Source organism: Pholis gunnellus (genome assembly GCF_910591455.1).
Source record: "Pholis gunnellus genome assembly, chromosome: 20".
In the NCBI taxonomy this organism is placed as follows: Eukaryota; Metazoa; Chordata; class Actinopteri; order Perciformes; family Pholidae; genus Pholis; species Pholis gunnellus.
This window is the reverse complement of record NC_136547.1, coordinates 17,234,649-17,253,722: the sequence shown is the minus strand read 5'-3', so window position 1 is coordinate 17,253,722 and position 19,074 is coordinate 17,234,649. Positions and strand designations below refer to the sequence as shown.

Sequence of the window (19,074 nt, the reverse complement as noted above, 5' to 3'; positions counted from 1 at the left end):
GTGCGATTAGAAACACAAGGAGCGGGCCCGGCACTGCCCCGCAGCTACCCTGCCTGGATCAGGTGTATAAAAAACACATGTGGGAGCCCACAACCCCCACTGCATAAGCAAATAGTGCCTGGGGATTGGCTAGTGCGATCGATTTCATGATACCTCCATAGGCACGCTAACAGGAATAACACAGGGTTGTCCTTCATTTCTTTTACTTCTCGTCACCTTTTTTGTAAAAACTCTCTCAATGGAGGCTGTGTGTTTTCTGATCGAAAACCAAGAACTGTAAGTGCAGCTTCTTTTTTTTTGTTTTTAAACAGTTTGCACATTCAAGACATTAAAAAAAAAAATGTCAAAAAGTCACTTTGTGCAGCTTCACTCCTTCTCAAAGTCCTTGACCGTAAGCGCAGTATTGGTTGTCAAAACTGCACAATTTATAAAGGAGTGTACATTTTGACACACATAAACAGTACCTTAAAGATATACATAAAATTAAAAAGTCAGCATAGAGAGCCAACTTTCTCCCATAAGTCCAACTCAATCCCCCTCCCCCCCCGTTTGTGAACTTGGCCGCAAACGTTTACAACATTTGCGCCGTACGTAAGTCCTTTCTAGAGAAGAGATTCTTTCCATTGGATGACACAAAGAAGCTCTTAATGCGGTACGGTTAAGTGAAACCAAGTACGACGTTTTCATCAAAAACAAAACGACCACACATACACAGACTGACAATAACAAATACTTTGAACACTTGCTTGGCTGACAAAAAGATAATACTGAAATGTATTTTTGAAGACAAACAAAAAAAGAAAAAGCGAGGGGGGAGAAAGTCAAACTTTTAAGTCTGTCCTCTGGCTTCTTGTAAACAGTAATTTGGATGTAATGCTAAACAGCTGAGAGGGCTGAGGATCAAAAGGCTGGGGGGAGCTGGTGGAGGCTTTTTTTTCTCTTTCTTTTTCTTCTTTTCATTCACTACGGACTATCTTGTTCTGAGCACAAACATGTGAAAAGGCAGCACTGTCCTCATAAAACACTGATAACGCAAAGCAAAAACATCCCTTTTAGGTCATGGCATTGGTCCGTCAGAACAGATAGTGAACTGAACCTTAAAGCGTGCCCCGTAGGTCTACGTACATCTGTGCCACTGCGTGGGTGAACGTGACTTCATTCGGGCCCAGCTGAGCGCTTGGGCACGTTTCAGCAGCCCAGATAAGAGCGCAGAGTCCTTCGCTGGGTAATGAGATCAAAGGACCGACACGTGGACACGGGGGAGCGCGTTGGGTCTGCTTATCGATCTGCTTATCGATCTGCTGCTCGCGTCAGGGCAACGCATCTACGTATCAGGCGGTTATTGTTGGCCTGCCAGCAGCGCGAGGCCGACTGAGACAAAACAGTGTTCGGTACAGTCAAAATGAAGACTCCAGTCAAAATAAGCACAATTCCTTCAGGGATTTACTGCTGGGTATTTTTTTTAGGAGAGTTTGTGTGTGTGTGGGTGTGTGTGTGTGTATGTGTGTGCTATTCGAGTTCAGTGCCTCAGATGGTGAGCTCATTCAGTCCTTAAGGCACTAGGCTGCTATGTATGGGGAGTTTCCATTCAGAAAATCCTGAATCACGACTGTGACACTAAACTTGTTAAAATATTCCAAAGAGGCACCTCAGGATCTGTACTTTGCATTGACCACAGTGGGCGAGTTATTTGTCTAAAAAACAAAGGCACTTTTGGCAAAAATACAAATTTTCGTAGCATAAACAAACAGGAGAAAGAAAAAGAAAAAAAATCAGACTCATCAAAAATAAGTTAACATTACAAAAGTGTCTTATTTTAGGAAATACTGCAGAAAAAACTCCTCGATATTTGTCTGTCAAACCGGCAAAGAAAATGATGGTCAAGGCCTCCTTTGCGCTATTTTATACACCAATAACAACCAAAAAGAATGGTTTCTCTTTTTGCCCCCCTCCCCCCCCCTACGCACAGTTCTCTTTTCACTTCTTTGGGAGTTGTTTGTGGACTCCGGCGAGTTTGCTGAAACAGGAATGTTTGCTGGTTTGCATAGAGAGATAGGAGGATGACGTCAGGGCTAATACTTGTGCATCAGCGGCACTTTAACAGTCTTGATCTCTGCTATATGGGAGGACTTCTGGATGATGCAGCTGGTGGTCCCAGAGGCGCCGTCCTTCCCCTGCGCCAAGTTGGTCAAGGCCATGGCGGCGTTGATCTCTCTCCAGTACGTCTCGTCTTTGCCCTTCACTCTCTCCTTTTGCGTAGCTCCGACGCCAACACCGCCACTGAGGAAACACGCAAATGTGCCCAGGAAAGAACAAAACAAGAGAGCGGGGAGTTAGAGGTCAAGTTCAGCTTGCGATGAGGGAAAATATAGGATTTGATCTGGGCGGCAAGGTAACAGAAAGTCCACTCACTTGTCACATTTACTTGATCCATGGTCTGTGGTTTCTGAAAGTACAAGAAGAAAAAAAAGGTTGGTTTTGCAGAGTTCTCTGGGGTCAATGATTTATTGAACTCTAGCTAAACATACAGGCTCAGGAGGTGTGTGTGTGTGTGTGTGTGCGTGTCCATGGTTCTGTGTGAGGTCTGTACTGTAAGTGTACACTCTGTCCAGTGCAAACATGTGTTGCTCTGTTTTCTCTCTTCACTCAGATGCTGGACAAAAAGGACGTTTTGCGAGAAGCCGTCAAGAAACAAGGTGACTAATAGGATCGAGTTGAAAGATGTTTCTTATGACTCATAAACTCCATTCCCTAATATTTTGTCGGAAAACAAATGGGCCCCGGCCAACGTAATTGAGTTGTCTGAGGAAATCAGATTGAAAATGACCGAGCGTAAAAGATTTGAGTGGGAATGAAAAGGCAGCAAGTGAGTCAGTGAGAGGAAGATGGATGTCTGCTCTCTTTCTATTTTCTTTTTTCTCTCTCTCTCTCTCTCTCTCTTCAAATGGGAGCAATCTCCATCTCATATGTAAAACATTAGTGGGGAATAGCAGAGTCATTAAACAATGAAACCAAACTTCTCTTCGGGGCAACCAGTGTGTGTACTGCAGCACGCGGCGGAGAGAAAGACCGTGTGCATGTGTCGGTGTGTGGGTGCGTGGGTTAATTTGTGCGTGTGCTTACGCCGAACCTGTCTTGTGTCTCGGGTCCGGCTCTAGGTGCGTTTCGCCCGGCAGTGAGTACGATGACAGAGGCTTGGCGTTTCATGAGGCATTAAAAGAGCATCTGGATTCCCTCGCCGCGCAGCCTCCAGGCGCTCTCTTTAAGTAAACCAAACAAACAGCTGAAGCCCTGTGAGCTTTTGAGAGGTTCGATCGTGAACCAGGTAAAGATGACTGCTCGCCTTAAGATCATTCAAAAGAAGGCAAATTGTCTTGGTTTCCACTTAGTCCGAAGGTACCAAAGAGATTATCTGAACTCGTACCTCCTTCACCCTACCAGATGTCCCAGTGGGTAAAACCAGTCTCTTGAACCCTCCACGCCACATTTCCCAGCGAAGCGACTGTCTAAACCTGAGCTGCCGGTTTAACGAGCCCTTCTTTGCGCCACCGTGACCGCAACGCAGTCGACGGACGTTTCCGAGCGTTCCCTCCAGCTAATGAAAATCTGCACCCCTTCATTTCCACTGGAATTTCATTCCCTGTGATTGTCAGACTGGAAAAAAAAAAGGTTGCGCAGTGTTCGGGATTTAGCTTCATCGCAGACCAGTGCCAAAACTCCCCATTTCCTCCGGAGTCGGAGAAAGCACAGCCTGAGATTTTACCGCTCTGCTTTGTCACCTCTAACCTCGCCAAAGCCTCTCATGGACTTTCCAAAGACCTGGATCCAGTGCTCGGATTTTCGTGAGCTGCCATAAGCGCCTAATTACTCCCCCCAACGCCTTGCTCTGTTCCTCCCTTGTTTTCCAGAATTGTTCCCATGTAGCGTGACCCGCGCTGACAGTACCGGGTTTGCAATGCCCCGGGCTAATATGGCCCCGATTATGAAATTTCCTGTAGTTTTCCAGTTTGCTCTGTAATAGGTGTATTCCACAGAGAGACATAGGCTTCACTCTCAGCAATTTTCTTCTGTTGATGATCCTTGGACAGGAGAAGGGAGGAACGTGTGTGTGTGTGCATGTGTGAGAGGGAGATGAGGACATGATAACCCAGAAAGTACAAACGACGAAATGAGATTTTCAGGTTTCAGTTCCAACAAAACCCTCACATTCTCGTCTGGCCACAACTCCCCGCTGACCTATCTCTCCCCCGGTCGCTATCTTGCTTCATCAGCGAGTCCCTCTTGTTTTATTGATATTCCCCCGGGTCCCTCGTCCTCTGTCCTCCACTCGTTCACCCCTCGCTGCAGCGATCCGCTGTAATACCCCGTGATCCAGGTACTCCGAGACAGACCATTCTCATGCAGCCCAGCCAAGACAAATGCAACGTTTCCCCTCCATGTTTTAATAAGGGCCGACTCTGTGCTATGTCAAGAATAAGCACCTATTCCACATTTTCAAAGCTCTTGATGTTATCCATCTCTGCTGTATCTCATGTTTTTTGTTTTTGTTTTTTTTAGTTTGAACCAATTGTGAACATTTCAAGACTGTGAAGGCATCTTCTCTGCGATCTAGTCTCTCGATTGCTGCCAGTGCTCAGAAGAATATTGGTCCTGAGTAAAAAATATGCACCATTCTCCATAATCACAGCTCTGTGATTACAGGCCAATTGCATTGTTTTCATATGTTGTTTGTCCTCCCCCAAAATAAATTAGCTCGGTGTTTGCTCGGTGTTTCCGTCCACAGCTTATAAGTGTTTCCAGTTTGTGTGTGAGGCATGTCCAGATGACAAAACTGTGTTTCTGAGCCCCCCCCCCCCCTTGGACTAGGCCTTGGGAACCCAGGACCCCAGGATCTGTAGATGCACCACTGCATACAAAAACTCTGTTTCCAAAGCTCTGTGCCTAAAACATTTAAAACTCAGATTTTTAAAAACAAGGGCCGTGCCAAAGACTCAATAAATCGGCAGTAAATCACGGAGGACATTTTATTATTTTATCTTTCTTTTTTCCTTGTATTTATTTATTTATTTTTTGCTTTACTGCTTTGCTACTGAGCACGCGGCCCACTCTGCTGTTGCCTTTGGGCTCCATTGACAGTGGGGTTTCACGGACCGCCAAAGGGGAAAGCTAAGAAGTTTGATGGTTTCTGGCGCCTCGCTGGAAGTCCAAAAATACTAGCTCACTTAACATCACCGCGGGGTAATGGAGGGAGAGCATTACACCCGCGAAAAAAGAAAAGAAAATTGAAAAAAGTTTAGATCAGTTTTAACAAATCTTGGGTGAAAATGAGAGAAAACGAGCAGGGACTGACAAATTAGACAGGGAATGAGGTTACACCTGTTCTGCGGACAGCAGAGTGAGGACAGTGGTTGACTATCATTATTACCATCTGGTGCTGTTGTTAGCAACATGCAACAATAAACAAGGCAGGCCCTGTTGCACAAACCAAGGGCTGGGCTGAATTAGGCAGACGAATAAACACACACACACATTTTATATGACATTTACGTCTCAGGCTTTTAGTTGGTGGTCTAATCCAGAGTGACTTAGAATAAGCGTCAAGTCACCAAAAATCACATGTTGCCAAAAATAAGTCTTCAGTGGCTTTACAATGTTCCCATGACCATAAAACAACATAATAAAGTGTTTAAAAATAGAGCAGGTAAGAGGAAGGTCGGAGTTTTAAAGGAATGGTTTGGGAAATGTGTTTATTTGCTTTCTTTCTGAGGGCTAAATGAGAAGATGGACACCGTTGTAATCTGAGACTGGCATCTATCTACTCATCTTTCTGTCGGTGACAAAGCAAATATTAAAATGTATACAACAACTTCCTTGCTGTGAGTTTCTTTGGATAAATAAATTCAATGTAGTTTGATAAGAGGATCTGAACTCAAGGTCCACTTACTAGCTATTTTTTCTGGAGCTCTCTGCAACCTAATGAGCTACTTCCGCCTGTTATCAGAAAACCAAACATCCATACTTAGATCAAGTGAAGACGACGGAGCCGACTTCATCTGCTGAGGAAGGCCGTGGCATTTGGTTGAAAGCTAAAGAAGAAAATAATAAGTGGGTCTCGAGGTAAGATTATTTTCAGAATTTTTGAAGAAAAATGTAAACAGTAAAGAAGAAAAGTTGGAACCCTTTTCTCATAAAGTACCCTTTGTAAAAGGTTTGTAACTTTAGTAATGGTTTACAACTCTTTCGGGCCATCAACAAATACTGCAATGTCATTGATAAAATCCACCAAGGCTGCAGTTTGTAACTAAACAACTTCATGAATGAAGAGCAGCTAAAAACACGAAGCAAAAGTCCTGCTGGAGCAGGATGAACAACAGACAGAGAGTCACTTTAACCGCCTGGCAAAGTGGTTCTCAAAAAAAGCTTAAATAACTGATCTATAAAGTAACAGTACATTATGTAATAGCAATTACTGCAGCGATTATATTTAAGGTATAAACCCTCTATAAAAGAAGACTGATTAGAAAGTGGAATAAAATGTTGTAAGGCAGGAGGTGACTCTGACCACAATGAGAAAATGATTCCACCGCTGGAGAAAGAGAGGAGTTGGAGACACACACACACACACACACACACACACACACAAATCCAAACTCAATTGTTGGAGTACGGAAATGAGCTAAGCCCTTTTCCCCTGAAGCACCTGATGAGAACCAGAGTGGTGTTGCAGACTCGACAATCTGCTCGCCGCTGACCTGCACAACCACAGAACAGGTCGGAACGCGGCTCCTTTGAGTTCTCACGGCGGCCGATCGAGGTCTGAGGATGAGTCAGGACTTTTTTTTTTTTCTTTACTGTCAGCACAGGCGCCTGTTCCATCCTGCAGCAAACACTCCACCTCCAGCAAGGTCTGTGTCACGAGGCTCACCGGATGGAAAAGTCACATCCAAATTACAGAATTACCGACATGTGACCGAGCGGCCCCGCTCACTTTAAGCCGAGCGTTTTTGGTTACCGCCAAAAAGGAAATGACGAGCGCTTCAGGCGACTCATGGCGACGTTCGTTATCGATGGTATCTTTGATTTGACACCGACCCAAGCCACAGAGTCTTGAGCGTGAGGCGGCGACCCGGACCGATCGCTTACTGCCTTTGGGCTTCAAGATCTTTCTTTTTTTTTTAGAGATTTCTTTAATGATCTGTGCTTTTCGTAATGTCAAGGAGAGTCTGTAAATGAAGTTAAGAGATGCCTTGGCACTCCACCGCCTCGTGCTCTGCCAACCCAGACTTTTATATCACCCCTCCTGGCCATTTCTCTCCCCTCTCTCTCTCTCTCTCTCTCTCTCTCTCTCTCTCTCTCTCTCTCTCTCTCTCTCTCTCTCTCTCTCTCTCTCTGTGTCTGTACGGGTGGCGAAGGAGTCTGAGGCTCCAAAGAACCCAAACTGTCAATTCCACTCCGTGCGCCAAAGACATCATACGCAGCGCAGATTTAATGCCTTCTCCTTTAGCCCTGACAACACTTGCATCACTTAAGAAATATTGAATAATTAGCTCTTACACTATTAAACAGAACATACACACGGGGACAGAGCCAGACAGATACTGAGCCGCTGCCCAAAAAAGGACTCTCCCATCCGCTGCATTTCTTTTTCCTGTGTTTGCTTTTTTTTTTTCCACGTCTGCCCGGCAGATGACACACATGTGTGTGTGTGTGTGTGTGTGTGTGTGTGTGTGTGTGTGTGTGTGTGTGTGTGTGTGTGTGTGTGTGTGTGTGTGTGTGTGTGGCTGCGGTCGGGGGCAGATAACCAAGATCCAGCAATGAGGATTACACTTTGTGTCTTCTTGCTGGATGGAGAAATAATAACAGTGTTTCAGATGTTTAAGCGCTGCCAGGATGTCATTGTGTTTACGAGTGCCAGTAAACAGAGTGTAATCAGGGCCCCCGTTAAATCAGCCAAAATGAGAAGAGCGTCTCGACGAAGAAGTAAATACGTTGTCATGGCGGGTGTGTGTGTGTCTTCTCCTACGTGTGTGTGTGTGTGTGTGTGTGTTCGCAGATTACCAGGGTGTTCGTGGACAAATAAAAAAAGGAAGAAACTGGCTCATCGTGAGGAATCAGGATTCGGCGCGACAACAGATGCTCGCATGAAAGTGATCATCACAAAAGATTGAGAGGGAGACAGTGATAGCATCGGAGGATCAGAGGCTCATACTTGAAAAATTGACTGCATGACAACGGGGGACACGCTGATGACGAACAGATGAGCCGCTTCTGCCACCGCAGGTACAAAAGAGACAAAACGTGGGCTGGCTCTACCCCGTGTCCATGCCGCCACCATCACGGGTTTCCCAGTAACATCCTCTGGGAAGGACGTTTGTTGTTTGCGGTGAACAAAACACACACATTAGGGGGGAGGAAAAAAAAGAAGAAGCAGAAACCACGAGTAAACATTATTCAGATTTTTAAGTGTTTTCATGTGCCCAAAAATATCCTCTCTTTTTTTCCCCGGGAGCTGGAGGCCAAATGATATGTTTGCTCTGCACTCACTGCATCATTATGTTGCAATTCTTCACAGTGGTGGGGTTGAATTGCCCTCTCACACTCATGGGGGATTTCTGTGTGTGTGTGTGTGTGTGTGTGTGTGTGTCCCGTGTCCTCACCATGTCACACCTCTGCTCTCTCATTAAACCTCTCTCTGCTCTCTGTCCCGTGGGAACACAATGGCAGCATATTGTTGTAGACACGGCTGGGCTTTTTAAAGTGGAAACAATTTGTGTTTTATACAGAGCGGGGCAGTGCGGCTCGGTTTTCCCTGACTGGGCAGGCAGCTGTGTTTTCTGAATCTGATGACCCGATTGTGTGTGTGTGTGTGTGTGTCCCTCAAAGCCTTGGCGTGCTGATGATTTAAAAAACGATCAGGTCGAGAGGGCTCATTATTCCACGCTCTTCCAGTTCTATGTTGGGGAGTTGCGTATAAACAGCGTCTGCTCTGATGTTTGTCTGTTAACACTTCTCCGCAGGGATGTCGGCCAGAATGAACACTGTCTCAGTCTGGTGCTGTCCTCGCACCCAGCCTCTGTTTAGTGGTCGGAAGCCAATATCCCATCTTCACCATTTTTTTCCCACTCTCTTCATCTCACTCTCTCTCTCTCTCTCTCTCTCTCTCTGTGTTTTTATCCACCTTTCCATTCGCATGAAGCTGCACCACAGTTTAATGCCAGGATTATACCTCCCCTCTGCCAACTCTCAGTCGTTCCCACCGTCGGAGCGGCCTCACCCTGCAGGACACTTCACAGCCTCTCATGCACATCAGTGAGGACTCCTCCGCATTGTAGAGACAGAGCGCAGGAATGACTTTAGAGTATGTTATGTGATATGAGGCACTGATTTGGACACATAAGCATGCGTTTTTCCTTTTTTTTTTTGAAATGGCAAATTAGGTTTAAAAGTCCTGTTAGCACTCAGCCTCAAGGGAGCGGAGCCCACAGTACACACACACACCAATGCACACAAGGCTACACTTGTTAAGACGGTTTAACTTTTTGTACACCTAATCTTTACCCTTTGCACAACCCAAGCTTATCTGCAATATAATATGCGGTCCTCATTCTTTAAAGGGTCAGTTCACCCAAACAACACTGCTGAGTGAAGCCAATCATATAGTTTAAATACCTGCTTTTGACATTTCCTCCACCCCAACAAATACAATTGAGGTGAATGGAATTTTATCTGTGAGCATTGAAACACTATAATGAAAGATTTTAAAACAGTGTGTCCGTGTTACTCTGGATAATCTACAGACCTCACTGTCTGCAGCAGCAGTTCCCCAAGTAAGTGGTGCGGACAGGCCGAGTTTGTCACAAGATGAGTTATTTTAACAGCACATGTTAAATAGCGTTGCACTGCATGTGCTTAAAACGTGTCAGAGGGAATAAGCAGCTCGTCTCGCAAGGAAAAGTTTTCTGATGCAATACTTGAAGCAACTGAGAGAGCTAAATAAAACACGGCATGACGTCATGTGTGTGTTTTTGTTCGTGAAAGCCAATTTACTTTGAACAATCAACGGAGGATGTACATGTCACCATTTGGCATTCATATTTTTCATTCATGGTTTATTTCAAGTTCAACATTTATCTGCAAATCTGCAACATAGTATCTGCAACTGCTGCCTTTATTATTATTATTTTTTTATTAATAAGCTATTAGAATTTAGATTTGAAGAAGTTGGCAGTGAGGATAATGCAGCTTAACAGGATCCCTGTTTCTGGAATGATACCTCGCTGTGAAAATTAGAAATACTCTAAAGGAGCACAGTATAATTCTGATCATCGTTGCACTGACAGAAGTTTCCGACGTGGATAGAAAAAAGAAAAACAATTTACACAGCCTGACACCTCTGTGGGTAAGTGCAAAAACATGAACAAAATATGAAAAATATGCACAAGAACTTTATCCTCGCCACAGTTAACTGTTATTAGGACCCAACACACAAATACAAGTCCTATTCCTTAACAAAGTGAGGCCTGGTCGTCATGGCAGATTTCCCTCCTCTCCCTATCTTTGTGAGAAGAAGTACAACAACACGCGCACACACACACACACACGCGCTCACTCTCACTTCTTCCAACCACAGTCTCCGTGTCTCTTAGTCACTGCCACCACGCTGTCTTTCTTCTCCCAACAGGCCACTGCTGGAGAAACTCAACTCTAGATCTGGATGGAACAAGTGCCTCCCTCTCCCTCCTCTCATCCCTTCCACACTGATTCCTCAAGCCCAACCTGAACCCAGAGAGTCTTGGCAAAAGCTGCAGTCTTGGAACAACATCCCTCAACCCCCCCCCCCCCCTCTCTCTCTCCGTCTTCCCTTTCTCCTTTCCTATGAAAACTGTGGAAAGAGCAAATTGTAGCCAGTCTATCCACATCTCTGGATTCCGAAAACGAGGAGTCCTCATCCATCACTGGGGGAGTGGCTCATTGTCACCGAGCGCCGAGCATTGTCTTTGCCGTCGCTCTGTGGCTTACAGTAAATCACGCCGCCGCTCATCAGTCAGCGAGCGTCTTAAATCAGACAAAACCATCCCTCAACGAACGCTGCTGTATAAATCATTCCAGTTGGGCTCCTCTTTGGAGAGGAAACGAGAGAGACATTAATGGCAAAGAAAATCCAGTTAAGTAGATCTTGTTAGTCAAAAATATGAAAACAGTCATGATAGAAATCTTTTATCTTGAACATCCATCACGTCATTCTGCCTTTCTACCTCGAGACAAGAAACCCAAACATTCTTCTTCTCTCTTTTTTTTTTCCACATTAAGATTTTCTTCCATTCACCTGGACGACTTCAGGGCTCCTTTAAGTGCCACTGAACTCTCAAGGTTTCAATAACTGTCTGGCACTCACTGTGACCTAATTCTGAAGAGGACCTCAGGATCTCAGCCATCAAACGCTGCTGTTTTCATCGTATTACGAAGAAAACTATGTGTTGACGTGAGTGATTTAGAAATATGATCGAAAAAGGCGACTTTAATGACCAAGAATCTCTGACTCGCATGTTGGTTGATGCAGAATGAAATAAGCAGTAGCAACAGACAAAAATAAATAGTTAGGTCATTTTGGCTCCCTGAACAAATTCTATCACCGCCTCCTTAACTTTGGTGACGCAGTGACTTTTCAGCTAATGCCACCATGATGTTGATATTGGTGGTTTTGAGTGAAATGTCTCGACAACTACAGGATGGATTGCCATGAAATGTGTTGCACAACTTCATGTTTGTTTCTTTTCATGTAGCGCCATCAAGGGTTTCAAAATGTGTCCAAAAATATGACCAAATACCTGCAAAACCCCAAACTAAGAAGGTAAACACTACTTGCTAGACATCAGCATGTCAGCACTTTCATTCTGAGCTTTTTAGCTTGTCGACAAATAGCATTTAGCTCACGGAGACACTAGCATGGCTGCAGACTCAGTAAAATGTCGATCATCTTAGTATCATTGATGCATGTTCGAAAGAGAGAAATCTAAATGTTGGAAACTCGCCGGTGACCCCTGACTTGCTTTGAACTATCGAAACTTTTCCACATCAGCAGAGGAATTGGCAAGCGTTCTACACTCACCATCAGGCTATCGTACTCAGCTGTAACCAGAGTCCATAAAGGAGAGAACCTGAGAAAACGTACCAGTGTCAACCTCGTGCAAAATGTCGGGCCGCGATCCCCCAGTCTCTGTCCGCAGACACGTTGAGAGTTATTTGCCGCATAATGATCTACATGATATCGGACAGGGCGAAATCTGGTACGGAGCGGGAAGGGAAAACATTGAGCCAGATTCCTGCCATTTAATATCCCATTAAAGGGTAATTTGGCATGAAACCCCTGGCATGTGTGATGGAATTCTACTGCTCCTTGTGTTCAATGAAATTCCCCACAGGCTTTGGACTGTAGGTGTGTGTGTGCATGTGTGGTGTTTGTACTGGATGTGTGTGTGTGTGTGTGTGAGTGAGAGAGAGAGAGTCCTTTCAAGCCAGCAGAAGTGTAGTTTTCCACTGGGGTAAATCTACACTCTCCATCTCCTGCCACGTCTGACTGCCCTCTGTAGTCACAGATAACACTGTGGGCTCAAGCTGTGGGCCACAACAGCCAACTGGGCCATTAATGAACTTTTAGCCAATGAGACGATGGTTGCCAGGCACGCCACTTTTGCTTTGGCCAATCCCGACCAGGCCGGGATTCGTCAAAAGAATGTGCCAAGAGACACCGAACGTGCTCTTTCGGAATTCTTTTCCTCCCTACTGACTAACTTTCTCAGTTCCACAGTACAGATTTATGTAAAATGTGCTACTCAGGGGAAGCGCTTTTCTCTTGTTTTAATAAACAACATTCAAATTATTTGTAAAAGAGGAATGCGTTCACTACAGAAATATCTGGAATGTGCAGCCGCAGGAGAAAGAAAAAAAAAAAACTACAGAGGAAATGATGCAAACCCGAGCTTAAAATGAGTCCTCTCTGCCTCCCTCTTTCATTTGCTCCGTCTGCGTCGGTGAGATCAGATGTGGAATCAAAATTTCATTTTCTCGACTTTTCTTTGTTTCGTTTGTTCAACCGGGCGATCGGATCGGTGGGCCCCAGCAGGTGTTTCGATCCCGTGAGTCAACACCGCCTCGGAGAACTTTCCATGTGTGGATTCAAAGGCCTCCCTCGCATGTAACAGAGTAACACTACTGTAAAAGTGCCAGAGCCCGAGAATCCAAGAGGGAGACGTCAGCGCCAAGAAATGATATTAACCATAGAGATAAAATAGTTACTCTCTATTAAAAACAGCAGGCCAGCCAGGTGAATTAATCCCTTTTTGGAGATTTCTCTTATTAAAATCTGGTAGAGAGGGAGTTACAAGTCTCACTTGGTCTATCCATCTCTTTGTTCCTTTTCTCCATCTGTGAGTCCCAGCAGGTGCTTCGATGTAAAAAAAGCCTAATGTTGGTTGAGGTCAGAGGGTTTCAAGTTCTCCGATCAGGAGGATTGTAACCGTCGCAGCCGTTGCATTTTTGATCCAAACACACACACACACACACACACACACTCCTTCCTGCTCAGATAATATAAAACACATTTGTCCATAAGAGGAGCTACGAGCGGAACACAATAAAATCTGCTCTTCCCCGCACAAAGGCCAAGTCCTCCGTCACATCACCTACAACTTCAAAACCAGCACTCCCCCCCCCCTCCCTGTGCTGCCCACGCTCATCAGAAAGTGAAAACATCACTATTGGTTGTGAAGTGCGCCTGAACAAAGACCTAGTGTTCTCAGCTGAAGAGGAACTTGGACAGATCTGACCTTGATTGTTCGCAGCTTACTTAGACGAGTTGCGAGCCGAGTTCTGTGATTCACGAGGTACATTCACGGTTAGATCAGCGTCACTGTAAAACATTTGAAGCTGTTAAGTTTCCCTGCTGCCCAAGGTGAAGTAATTACGTCTTGTTTTTCTTCTCTGGAGCGTTTTAACCCTTGAAAAAATGCATGCTGGGAAGTCCACCAATATAGTAATGATGCTTCTTTTGAGTGAACACTCTGCAGCAATTGTACTCATCATTACAAGTCACAAGACTTCAACTCATTAGATCTGAAATTGTCTGACAATTGAAGATAAATTGCTGTAAAATAACAAAAATATATTTACATAGAATTAATGACAAACTATTTGTTGGTACAGAATTCAACATCGGCTCTACATTTCCCGTACATCTTTTCAAGTTCTTTTCTTTATACCTTTAGTTGGTTGATTTTTGAAAGGTTCACAAGGTTGAGTGCAGCTCAAAATGAACCACAATACAACAAAGATGCCCTAAATAAAAACAGGCGCTAGTAATAAAGTCCGTAAGGCGACTAAATGGAATACTTCAAAGGTGTCAAAAACCCAGAAACAGAAACGGCAACAAGGGACAACAAAGCTGTTTAGCCGAAAGCAAAGAAGCCCTCCGTCTCTTTATCTCTGGAATGTGTTTTCCACTCTGCAGAAATGACAGAAAACGACTTTTTCTGACGAGAGCAAGATTGAGATTCCACTTTGTTTTGCACGGCCTACGTTTTTCTGTTAGTACTTCGTCTAAAAAAAGAAACCTATGCCTTTTTCTCTTTCACGGATCACACACGCGCACCCCGCCGATACACAAACACACCGCTCGTTTGCCTTGCCCCCATGCTCTCTCCACGGGACCTCATTGCAGGATCAAAGGCCTGCCAAACAGTAGTCTGAAAGTGAGCGTGTTCCACATGGCCTTGTTGTGTCTGGCCTGCTTAAAGCCTGGTCAGAGGAGCCGTCTGGGGGGAATTCCTTCTCAGCTCGGCTGGAGTGGGTGAGAGACAGCCAGGGTTCTTGTGTGAGAGTGTTGAAGTGGTGGCGCATGAGCTGCTCTGCTGTAGGTATGTGAATGTGTGTTAGTGTTTTAAATCTAATGGAACAGTTTTTTTTTTTCTTTACTGCATCTCCATTTCAGGAGTCATAAGAATCACATTTGGCAACATCATATCAAATGTAGGGAGCTGGAAGACAACAGTGTAATATAGAGAGAGGCAGACAGTTGGAAATAATGGACCAGCTGCAAGAATTAAAACAAAATGTGCAGATGGAAGGGAACAGAAAAAGAACAAAAGTGAAGGATGTCGCGTATGTGTGTGTGTGTGTGTGTGTGTGTGTGTGTGCGTGCGAGGGAGACTCTTGAAGGGAAAGAATGTCAGAAATGTGGCTCCTTACCAGCCCGATAAACAAAGTTCGCCTCAGCCTCGGAGGAGGACGGCGAGAGCAGCTCGTCGTCGTACTCGTTGGAGCTGAAGGAGCCGGAGTGGTTCCTCTTGCGGGCGTCCATGACGGCGTTGGCCACCATGACGTGGCGCAGCGAGTCGTTCAGGTAGCGGTGCAGCAGGCTGCTCTTGTACTTGGGCGGAGACACGTAGTCCTCGGCTAGCGAGGCGGCCGAGCGCAGCCCCGCTCCCATGCCCATGCCCATGCCCATGCCCATGCCCATGCTCATGCCCATACCCATGGCCATGCCCATGCCCATGCCCATGCCCATGCCCACCATGGAGGAGCCCTCCTTCTTGATCACGCTCTGGTACATGGGCTTGTTGAGCTCCTCGGGGCCGCTCTGTGTTCTCTGAGGGTTGTCCCCGTCTACGCCATCAAAGGGGGGAAATTAGAAAAAACAAACATTTAGATGCAATGTAATGTAAAAAACAAACATTTAGATGCAATGTAATAGATCCAAAGCAAATTACATCTTCCTTGGTATTTGTCTAGTATGTTTCTATGTCCTTTATTGCTCAACTGGAAAATGCACATATACCTACCTATAAGATATATATTCTTATATCAATATGTACATAATTGTATCTAGTTTCCTAAAAAATAAAATGTGCCTACATTTGCATATTTAACGAGCTATTCCTGGAATGCAGGATCTTTAAAACACACTTGATTTGTATCTTATTGTAAAATCACGTAAAAGTCTTTACAGATGAACATCTAATGTATTTATATCTCAGCATCTGTATGCAGTACAAACTTCATTCAAGTTTTAAAGTGTTCATTATTGCACAAGGATTAACTGTACATAAGCTCATTCTGATAGCACATTCAGTTTGTTAGTTATGTAATGCATTCAAGCCAATGGAGGCCCATGAGCTATATCTTTTTAAATGATTTAGATTACACACAGCCAATACAGGTTAATCAGTTTTCAAAAGACTATAACATCATCCAAATAAATCCTACCAATCATCATCATGTGCAGATAGCAATCACACGCATATTCTTCAGCAAATGCTTCTGCAGTTTAAATCCAACTACCTTCTGCATGTTCCTCCCCACTGACTCACAGTCTGGTTATTTTTGAGCTAATCTTGAATCTAAAGACCAGGGCAGGGAGATTTCAACCTGGCGCTCCTGCCCTCCTGCTGGCATCGCCTCAAGAGCAGAAAGCCCAGCCGAGACTTAAGACGCATTACCAAACCATAACGGATGGTAGCCTATTTCCTCTCCATCAAGACCACATTGCCCCTCTATTCCCCTGCAGAAATAAATAATTTCCAGGGCGCTCGGCAGCCGGAGAGATTGAATTAAAGCAAAGGTTCCCTACCTGATGAAAGAAAACGGAGGGTGGGGGTAAAACACCGTACTGAAAAACCAGATATCCTCTGGCGGTGGAGGGGGGGATCAGGGAGAAGTTCACTCGAGATACTGTCCCTGCCAAGACTGTAATTTGGTAATTTGGGCAGGTTGGACCTTTGATTCAGACTGGGCCAGATTCAAATTAGAGCTCCCTCATATCAGAAACACATGGAGGCCGCGAAACTCGCTCTCCTGCCCCGGCGCAGTCTGAGGTAGCATTCAGCGATCGCTTCAGCATCTCCTGCGAAACCACACGAGCGATAATAAACCCAATCATTATAATCCCATAGCAGTGTCCTTTTACCTCTAGGTCTGCCACCTTTTTGAATAAAACTTCCCTGTCAACACCTACATGACGGCGTGTCCGCTCCAGATCACATGCAGAACACAGCATTTTCTCACTTGGGCTCGCTACTGTAACTCCAAAACAAGCTGGACCATTTCAGGACAGGAAGAGGAATGCATGCCGAGTCAGTGGGGCCAGGTCTGGGCCCCATAAATAGCCTTCTGGAACAAAAGCATAGGCTTAAATACATAATGGAGGGCTTTTTAGCGCTTGGGTCAGAAGTGGGAGCAGGCTGCGGACAGCTTCATAACCATAATGTGAAAGGGAGAAGAGTCAGGGAGATATACAGAGCCTCCGGTGGTACAGTGGCCTGTGGCGGACACAATGCAAACACCATGCACACATTCCTCTTTCAGCCGCACGCTCAGCCAAAAAATGTAATTAGAGATCGCTGACACCACAGCGCTCTTCCTTTCTGTTCATTCTCTCACTGCGTGAGTATGTATGTTTTATTTCTTCTTTTTTTTTTTTTGTTCCCTGACCTTGTTTGCAGTGCTGTCAGCGAGTAGAAAAAGCCAGTTGCTGTAAATACACGGCTGACAGAGAGCTACTCATTTTCAATTGTAGGCTGGGAGACAGAGGTTGGCTCAGCGGGGTGTCCTAATGACAGCGTGTCGCGGCACGCCGGCCTTGGCGTCTCCCGGCTGGATCACACACTCGCCATTTTCATACACTCCCAGAACATGGCCCCGCGTGGCATCGGCCCGCTTTAGGACGCGCACAGAGGGAGAGGGCCCGGCCTTTTGGCTGCATTTCACGTCATAATGCTAGACGTGAGTTCCGGGGGCACAGGGAGTATGACGTAAAGAGATTAACCCGGTCACTCTGTACAAAGAGCATCAGGTTCACGCCAGACCGACTTATAACCGAAGTCTGAAGTGAACATCAATCAGACGGTTAAACGTACAGTATATGAAGATGTTTTCCACCATGCTAATAAAACGTGCACATGTTAAATCCTGCCAATCAAACAAATGAAATGGTTCAGATTCAGATGTAGAATGAGGGATATTAATGTAGCTTTTGCTTTCATCTGGAGCAATAGAAGCAAACTGAAGTATGACCCCACAGTCCGCATTACAGGCAACCGTAACTAAAGAGGTCAAAGGTCAAAACGAACTAACTAACTGCTGTTGTTCGAAATAAATACGAAAATGTATGATGTTTTTAAGTACTTTTAGGATTATATGCATTGTTGGATTAACCGACTATCAGGCAAAACAACTTCTTAGAGAGAATGAAACACATTTGAGGGCAGAGAGAGGCAGCTTGCATGTGTTGCCTCTGCTGTAACAATTTTAAAGGGGTACTGCCGCAATTAAGCTCAGTCTAAGCTGGCCTCATTTTTAGCACAAACACTGGATCAAGAGCATGTTTAATTCATCACCCTCCTTGACTCCTATATCTCCAAAACAAGTGCTTTTAGTCAGATGACCACCAGCCCCCTGTTACACGGTGAACCACTTCAGCAGTCAAGCCGTGATATGGGCGGTTTGTAAATTCTCCCCTTTTAACTTGGAATGGAACTTGGAAGTGCAGTCGAGCCGTACCGTCTGAGCAGCTGTCCTCGCTGCTGACGCTCAGCCTCTCTGCGTTGCCCTGGACATACTTGTTGTAGAGCTTGATCCTGAGCGCCCAGCTCAGGTCCGGCTGCCTCACCGTGTTCTTCAGTCGCCTCCTGGCATTGGCAAACCAGTTGGAGACCTGCGAGAAAGAGGAAAAAAAAGAAGCAAATAGAAACGTGTTATTGTTTGGACTCCACACACCTCCACGTCCAAAGAAAACGTCTGCTCTCTGCCTGCCATCAGCCTCTCTCAGAGAAAGGCAGAGGCGAAAGACAGAAGCAGAGTCGGGTTGCAGAGCGGCTCTCTGGAGCAGCTTTAAGAAACATCCCAGACGCTCCGGAGAGACAACCCAGCATGCATCTTCTCTGTATCAACGCCATGTAGAAACATTTAACACCCCGCGAGCGCCAAGCGGCCAGCGAACGCAACGTTTCATTAACTAATGTTCCGACCGACATGTACGTCTCCCCCCCCCCCCACCCCCGTGCTTATTCTGGACTTGCACAA

The 19,074-nt window shown here is 45.3% G+C and overlaps 1 protein-coding gene across 1 annotated transcript in view; it reads right to left on the bottom strand.

The window, feature by feature from the left end:
* Positions 1 to 2,072: 2,072 nt before the first annotated feature.
* odad2 (outer dynein arm docking complex subunit 2) overlaps positions 2,073 to 19,074 on the bottom strand; it is a gene marked incomplete at both ends in the record, with an annotated part of 91,235 nt that continues 74,233 nt past the window's right edge. Inside the window, 4 exon segments of the mRNA XM_079181169.1 lie at positions 2,073 to 2,280; positions 2,413 to 2,446; positions 15,244 to 15,660; positions 18,553 to 18,706. Coding sequence (XP_079037295.1) covers positions 2,073 to 2,280; positions 2,413 to 2,446; positions 15,244 to 15,660; positions 18,553 to 18,706 — 813 coding nt within the window.